The sequence below is a fragment of the Mus caroli genome, chromosome 16, assembly GCF_900094665.2.
Source record: "Mus caroli chromosome 16, CAROLI_EIJ_v1.1, whole genome shotgun sequence".
NCBI classification, from domain to species: Eukaryota; Metazoa; Chordata; class Mammalia; order Rodentia; family Muridae; genus Mus; species Mus caroli.
Genome location: NC_034585.1, coordinates 45,939,311 through 45,948,080, shown reverse-complemented (window position 1 = coordinate 45,948,080; position 8,770 = coordinate 45,939,311). Strand labels below are relative to the sequence as shown.

The following is an 8,770-nucleotide window of genomic DNA, read 5'->3' as shown; positions in this document are numbered from 1 at the left end:
GACAGACAGGTACATTAATGGAATAGAACTGAAGACCCAGAAATGAACCCACACACCTATGATCACTTGCTATTTGACAAAGTACTTAATAACATCCAGTGGAAAAAAAGATAGCATTTTCAACAAAAGGTGCTGGCTCAACTGGTGGCTAGCATGTAGAAGAATGCAAATAAATTCATTCTTATCTCCTTGTACAAAGCTCAAGTCCAAATGGATCAAGGTCCTTCACATAAAACCAGATACACTTAAACTTATAGAGGAGAAAGTGGGGAAGAACCTCAGACATATGGGCACAGGGGAAAAATTCCTGAACAGAACACCAATGTCTTTTGTTTTAAGAACAAGAATTGACAAATGGGACCTCATAAAATTGAAAAGCTTCTATAAGGCAAAGGACACTGTCAATAAGACAAAAAAGCAACCAATGGATTGGGAAAAGATCTTTACCAATAGTACATCTGATAGAGGGCTAATACCCAATATATACAAATAACTCAAAAGTTAGACTCCAGAGAACCAAATAACTCTGTAAAAATAAGGGGGAGGTACAGAGCTAAACAAAGAATTCTCAGCTGAAGAATACCAAATGGCTGAGAAGCACCTACAGAAATGTTCAACATCCTTAGTCATCAGGGAAATGCAAGTCAAAACAACCCTGAAATTCTATCTCACACCAGTAAGAATGGTTTAGATCAAAAACTCAGGTAACAGCAGATATGAGCACAGATGTGGAGAAAGAGGAACACTCCTCCATTGCTGGTGGCCTTGCAAGCTGGTACAACCACTCTGGAAATCAGCTTGGCGGTTCCTCAGAAAATTAGACATATTACTACCTGAAGACCCAGCAGTACCACTGCTGGACATATACACAGAAGATGCTCCAACATGTAGTAAGGACACATGTACATAGCAGCCTTATTTAAAATAGCCAGAAACTGGGAAGAACCCAGATATCCCTCAACAGAGGAATGGATACAGAAAATGTGGTACATTATACAGTGGAGTACTACTCAGCTATTAAAAACAATGACTTCATGAAATTCTTTGGCAAATGGATGAATTTAGAAAATATCATCCTGAATGAAGTAACCCAATCACAAAAGAACACACATGCACTCACTGATAAGTGGATATTAGCCCAGAAGCTCGGAATACCCACGATACAATTTACAGATCACATGAAGTTCAAGTAGAAGGAAGACCAAAGTGTGGGTACTTCAGTTCTTCTTAGAAGGGGGAACAAAATATCCATGGAAGGAGTTACAGATACAAAGTATGCAACAGAGACTGAAGAAAAGGCCATCCAGAGACTGCCCTACCTAGGTACCTATCCCATATACAGTCATCAAACCCAGACACTATTGTGGATGCCAACAAGTGCTTGCTGACAGAAGCCTGATATAGCTGTCTCCTGAGAGGATCTACCAGTGTCTGACAAATAGAGTGGTGGATGTTCTCAGCCAACCATTGGACTGAGCACAGGGTCCCCAATAAAGGAGCTAGAGAAAGGACACAAAGAGCTGAGGGTTTGCAGCCCCACAGGAGGAACAACAATATGAATCAACTAATACCCCCAGAGCTACCAGGGACTAAACCACTAACTAAATAGTACACATGGAGGGACTCATGGCTTCAGCTGCATATGTAGCAGAGGATGGCATTGTTGGTCATTAATGGGAGAAAAGGTCCTTGGTCCTGTGAAGGCTCTATGCCCCAGTGTAGGGGAATGCTTAGGCCAGGAAGCAGGAATAGGTGGGTTGGTGATCCAGGGAGGGAATAGGGGGTTTTTGGAGGGGAAATCAGGTGGCAAGGGGATAACATTGAAATCTAAATAAAGAAAATGACTAATAAGTAAAAAAGAAGTCAGCAAAAATAAATAAATAAATAAATAAATAAATAAATAAATAAGTCATGTGACTAGCTATTTCACGTGCCTGGCACCTTGACTTCCTCAAAATGACTACAACCTAGAATTATAAGCCAAATCCATTCCTCCCTAAGTTACTTTAGTCAGAGTACTTTATCACACAAACAAGAAGTGACATTAAGAGACCATGGCTAAAATCATTTAATAGAGAAGGTAAAGCTTTGAGACAATGTTGCATGATTAAAGTTGAGGATTTTTAATTGGGCACTTGAGGTCTGATAAAGGAGTTTAGGCAAAGAAAGCCATCTTTCATAGATAGATAGATAGATAGATAGACAGACAGACAGACAGACAGACAGACAGACAGACAGACAGACAGATAGATAGATAGATAGATAGATAGATAGATAGATAGATAGATAGATAGATAGATAGATTTGGTGTGTGTGTGTGTGTGTGTGTGTGTGTCTAACATAGCATTGTAGCTAAAGATATTTAGAAATATTTTTATCAGAAGAGGACATTGAAGGCTATGGTCCCTTAGTGTAAGGTTTGGTCCTGAAGGAATATTAACCAGAGGGGCAAACAAAATAAGACTCATCCAGTAATTATTCTTTGAAGCAAATGAAAAATGTGTGCTTTTGGTTTGGTTTAGAATGCTCTGTTGACACACTCAGGCAGAATCTGGCTCTGGGTTTCCATATTTTTGTGGTGGAATAAACGTGAAGTGCATTCATAGGCTCATGTATTTAGAAATGTGATCCTAAGCTAGTTATGCTGTTTCAGTTTGCTGTAAATCCTTCAATCTGAGCCACTATTGGCCGACCTTAATATTTTATAGCCTTATCTTGGCTCCAGTTCCTGTTGGTTTCCTGCTTCCTGAGTATGACTACAATAATTCAATGTGACTAGCAAGCCTTCTGCTCCTGGTACTTCCTCCATCACTTGTCGATCATGCTGATCATGCTGAACATGTGTGTGTGTGTGTGTGTGTGTGTGTGTGTGTACATATATGTATATATGTATATATATGAGTATGTATCTTCTCAAATGGTATGGCAGAAAAAAATTTCTTTTCTTAAATTGCAGGATCAGATATTTTGTCACAGAATGAGAAAAGTAATTACTACAGTTTTGCTAATTGTTTTATGGTTCTTTCCTCCTCTGTATTCCCCATACTGGTCACGGAAGAGGTTCCATGTCTCAGTAGATGAGGCCAACTCACCTTTCATGGTTTTATGGACACTTACCAGCTTTTTCTTAGGCTCACTTATGGCTGCCATGGTGGCAAAATACTGAATGATCAGTTTGGTGTTCACTGTCTTTCCAGAACCAGATTCTCCTCTGTGATTTGAAGTTGAAAACAGTTAACTGCTTCTGATGATCAATGTAATGAACATTAGCTAATTCTGATCATACCCAGCCTCCTTTCTTAGAAAATGACTTGTCAATCACTGCAACAGGAAGCTGTGCCTTACTTTTCTCCTTTCCCTTTGACAATCAACTACATTTGCTCAAGCCTGCCTTTAGGTAAATGGAATTCAGATGCCAGTAATTGCTATTTGAAAAGAGCATAGATTTAAATTTGAACTAGCCACTTAGCTCTAAGATTCTAAAACCTATCATTCCCTTTAAGATAACAAAAACCAACAGAGAATCAATAACACAACATCTCATTACCCCTTGAGTCTTAGTCACCTGCTCACAATAACATGCCCACTTGGTGTTCTTTCCATCAAAATGAGCCTTCAATAAGTAAATCTGAAGGCTGCATGTATTACTATATGCACTGTGCCATGGCTACTCAAAGCAGCAAGTTACCTGTTTCATGGGCATACTCTATGGACATTCAGCCTCTCTGCTTAATTAGTGAGCATAGAGACCATTGAAGTTGATTATTTCCAAGACTGAAGGGCTCTTCCCTGAGAAGGAACTAAACTAGCTTGTGCAATACGGTTTATAAGGAGTCTCTTTAAATGACGGAGGCAGACTTCCTTATATCATATTTACAGAACTCTCCAAAGCAGTATGGCTATTGCGGAGTATCTTTTCCTACCTGAAATGCATTTTTTAATCTAAAGATTAAACAAGTGAAATTTGACAAACTTAAGTTTTACTCTCAGTGAACTATAAGTATCAATTTCCAATGAAACTTCACATAGGGCAAAAAGAAAAATGAAACAAATACATACGTGAAGACTATAGACTGGTTCTCTCCATCTACAAAAAAAGAAAAGGAGGAAGATGTTGGGATAAGTTTATACTTGAAGCTTATATGCTGGCATGAATTTATTAACAATTTTCTTAGTAATAGTTTCAACTTAGAAAAAAGGAGAAGGATCTGTTTCATCTATACTTGCAAACCCCTCATTTTAAAAAATACAGTATAAAACAGATATCCCTATTTTACTAGTCTCATGGACATATTAATTCTAGGCCTATTTCCTAGCTCTAAATATAAAGAGTAACTAACCAATGGTTGACATTTTTAGCCTTTGAAGAATCATCACATAGTAACAGCTATAGAATAGCTTCTGTGTCAGACGGTATAGCAGATGCTTGGTGTAATGAGAGCAGACATCTGCAGGGGGCATTATCTGGGCCAGCCTCCAGCCCCAGTACTACAAATGCATTCTTTCACTCTGAAGTACAAGCTAATTGTCCCTGTAACCATAGGAGGCCCATACTATGTTGCCTGCATTTTATCTGGAAGGAAACAGAGGCTTCAAGAGATGAGGCAGCTGTGAGGCCATGCTCTGTTACAATGCCTAAGTATCCTTCAGTGACATGGAGAAAACTTGGATCAGAGATTCTCCCTTTTCATTTTGTAGGGCATCTACTTACTGCAAAGCATATCCTGAAAGGCACGATTGGCCACAGCAAAGATGTGAGGGGGAACCTCGGATCGCCTCTTCCCTTTATAGGCAGCCATGACCTCTTTCTGATACACAGGGAGCCACTTGTAAGGGTTTATAGCCACACAGAAGATGCCTGAATATGTCTGAGGAGAGATCAGAGTGGATTTCAGAAAATAGGCTAGGAACACTCCCAGGTATGTCAGGGCTTCCCTGTCATGTAATGCTGGCTTGACTATTTGCTTGTAAGAGACCGTGGAAGATTAGAGATTGGAATTCTTGTAAAGAAGTGATTTCTAACAGAAGCCATCAGATCTGGGTTAAGCTGACATCAAGACGTCGTATTGCCTCTCGATCTCTGGGAGATGAACTAACTGCTAAAACATCTGACACGTGTAAATCTCTTCTTTAAAAGATTTTTATTTTTATGTGTATGAGCATTTGCCTGCATGCGTGTATGAATGTGCATAACGATATGTGCCTGGTTGCCTGCAGAAGCCAAAAGAGGATACTAGATTTCCTTAAGCTGGAGGTATAGATGGCCATGAGCTTCCATATTGTTACTGGAAACTAAACCTGGCTCTTCTACAAAATCTGCAAGTGTTCTTCACCTCTGAGCCATTTCTCTAGCTCCCACATATAACTCTTGAAGAGAGACTGAGGAAAAACCAATACAATGAATACCAGTAGCTAAGAAGTCTGAAGAGACCAGAAAGCCTTTTCTTCTAGCACTTTCACAAGAAGTACAACAGCAGTGCTTTCTCTTTATTTGAGATGAATGTCCTTCAGGACTTTATGTGAACTGAAACTGCTTTAAAGTACCCAGGAGAGAAGGTCAGAGGGCCAGGAGAATTAGTGGGAAAATGCAGCTGGGGGTGGAATGGGGAACCTCTAGAAAGTCCCAGAGACCTGGGATGTGAGAGGTTCCCAGGACTCAATGGGGGTGACTTTAGCCAAAATGCCCAACAGTGCAGAGATGGAACCTGAAGAGACCACCTCCAGTAGGTAGACAGGATCTCCAGTGGAAGGATGGTGTCACCCACACATCTTTAAAATTTTTGACCCAGAACTTTTTCTATATAAAGGAAATGAAGGGACAAAAATGGAGCAGATCCAATGACCAGCACAACTTGGGATCCATCCCATGCTCAGGCACCAAACTCTGACACTATTACTGATCTCAAGTTGTCCTTGCAGACAGGAGCCTAGATGGCTGTCCTCTGAGAGGCTCCACCAGCAGCTGACCAAGACAAATTCAGGCACTTACAGCCAACCATCGGACTGATGTTGGGACCCCTGTGGTAGAGTTAGGGGAAGGATTGAAGAGCTGAAGGGGATGACAACCCCCTAGGAAGAACAACAGTATCAACTAGTATGAAACCCTCTGAGCTCCCAGAGACTAAGCCTCCAACCAAAGAGTATACATGGGCTTGTCTGTGGCCGCTGGCACATGTGTAGCAGAGGAATGCCTTGTCTGGCCTCAGTGAGAGAGGATGGGGCTAATCCTGTTTAAAAAAACAAACAAACAAACAAAAAAACAAAAAACAAAAAAACAAAAGAAAACTTGATGACCCAGGGAAGGAGGATGTTGGTGGGGACTGAGGTGAGGATGGGTATATGGGTGGGTGATGGGTGGGGGAAGCACCCTCTAAGAGGCAAAGGAGAGGGGGTTGGATGAAGAATTCCAGGGGGGACCAGAAAGGGGGCAACCTTTGAAATATAAATAAGTGATTTAATAATGAAAACACTTTAAAAAGTACCCAGTCAGTGTCAATTTTGTTGAGAGACAAATCTTCAGCGAACCTGAAACAGTCTTCTGGTAAGTCAGATAGTTGAAGACTAGGATGGTTGCCTGCCACAGTCTTGGATCCCTATGGCCACTACCTCAGCCTGTTCTCAGTGTTGCTTCTAATGCATCAGTTTGGAAAAAAGAGGAGGAACCAACCATCTGGAACTTAGTGACTAATATGGTTTCCCAAGTACTGGTGAATTACTGCTCTACTTAATTTGTTTAAATGTAATCCTTCAACTTTTATGTGTAGTCAAATATTAATAACCCATTTTCTTATAGAAAGGTAACATCAAGGAGCTTAACAAGACTGGAAACATGGAGAGAAGAGAAAGCCATCTTCACCTAGGACTGCATAGACTTTCTCAGCAGCATGGACAGGCTGTCACTGAAGAAGATAGTCACATCTTCTCCTAGGGGCTTGCTGTAGTGTCCTTCTAAGAATAAGTGTCTTTCACAGTGTCAGGACAAGCTTTTGGACCTCTATGCATAAAGCAGTACATATATACACATGAATACAAATTCAAGCCTGTATTTAACAAATTCTTCTCTATATCTGGACTTACCAGTGTTCCAGGCCCATAAATGGAGCATTTTTATCTTTCGTTTGTTTGTTTGCTTGCTTGCTTGCTTTCTGAGACAGCGTCTCTCTCCATAGCCCTAGCTGTCTGGAAATGTACAATGTGGACTAGGATGGGCAGAAATTCACAACAACCCATGTGCCTTTACCTCTCAAGTGCCAGGATTAAAAATGTGTACCACCACACCCAGCCTTTTTATCTTTTTCATTAATTTACTTAATATACAAGGGTTCATTGAGTACTGAATAGAAAAATCAAGCATTCCTTCAAAGGGCACATATGGCAACAACTGTGACATGGATGCAAAGAAGACACTCAGCTGTTGTTTCCTGAAAACTCTGACACAGAATGACATGGAAGATGCCCAATGACTATCTAGCTTTCTCTAGACAGATAGGAATGTGAGCATGTGATATAGATTTATCCATTCCTAGTGCTAGCGTATTTGTGTAAGAATACACAAATGTCATGTATATGAATACAAGCATGTCCTGGGTTTATCTTTGTACAAAACTACACTAATAAATAACTGAGCTGGCACGTGGAATCTACTATATCAGTTCCTAAGCTTCATACTTTCTTTTTTTTTATGTTTTTTAAAATTAGATATTTTCTTCATTTACATTTAAAATGCTATCCCCTTTCCTAGTTTCCTCTCCAAAAGTCCCCTATACCCTCCCCCTCCCTGCTTCCTAACCCACCCACTCCTGCTTCCTGGTCCTGGCATTCCCCTGTACTGGGGCATATAATCTTTGCAAGACCAAGGGCCTCTCCTTCCATTGATGGCCGACTAGGCCATCCTCTGCTACATATGCAACTAGAGACACAAGCTCTACGAAGTACTGGTTCGTTCATATTGTTGTTCCTCCTATAGGGTTGCAGACCCCTTTAGCTCCTTGGGTACTTTCTCCATCCATTCAAATTAGTGTGGCATTCTCTGAGAAATGGCATGCATGCTGACAAGATGAAACTAAAGAGTAGGTTGAGTGACTTCTGAATAAATGTTCATATGAGGATATTATAACTAAATGTAAAATATCACTGAAGGAAGTTGAGGCAGCTAATACAAGTTCCAACCTGAGATTTTTTTTCTGGTAAAATCTATATACATACATAGATCATCCAATGGCCATATCGCCTCCTCAGGGTGTGCAGTACAGATGCTTCATTGAGGTAAAGCAGCATTGACAGATCTTCTATCATTTCAAGCTCTGCAGGGTTCATCTGTTGAAGTTTGTCCTCCTTAATTCTCATACTCTGAAAAGAACAGAAAAAGAAAGGGTATGTTCTTAGCAGTATAAGGTAGCACACACCTTTAATCCCAGTACTGCAGAGGCAGAGGCAGGAGGAGTTTCTATGAATTCAAGACCAGCCTGGTCTACATAGTGTTAGTGATCTCAGGATAACCAGAGCTACATAAAGAGATCTTGTCTCAACACACAAGCAAAGATCTATTCTTCTATCTCCCCTATGAATATATGTTTGTATATGCTTTTGAAAAGACTATTCAAAGTAGACAAACAACCATACACGTTATGGTTTTCAAGGCTGTTACACATTGAATCCTTCGTGTTTTCCCAAAGACTCATATGCTAAATGCCCACTACTATGGAAAGGTTGTAAAACCTTTAAAAGTTGTGGCCGAGGGCTGGTGAGATGGCTCAGTGGGTAAGAGCAC

At 40.5% G+C, this 8,770-nt stretch overlaps 1 protein-coding gene across 1 annotated transcript in view; it reads right to left on the bottom strand.

Annotated features, from left to right (window-relative positions):
- The window catches only part of Myh15 (myosin heavy chain 15), a 139,567-nt gene that overhangs the window by 123,623 nt on the left and 7,174 nt on the right, over window positions 1-8,770 (bottom strand). The window contains exons 3-6 of the mRNA XM_021185004.2: window positions 8,206-8,349; window positions 4,712-4,868; window positions 4,060-4,087; window positions 3,118-3,211 (exon numbers count right to left, since the gene is read on the bottom strand). Coding sequence (XP_021040663.1) covers window positions 3,118-3,211; window positions 4,060-4,087; window positions 4,712-4,868; window positions 8,206-8,349 — 423 coding nt within the window. The remainder of the gene's footprint in view (window positions 1-3,117; window positions 3,212-4,059; window positions 4,088-4,711; window positions 4,869-8,205; window positions 8,350-8,770) is intronic.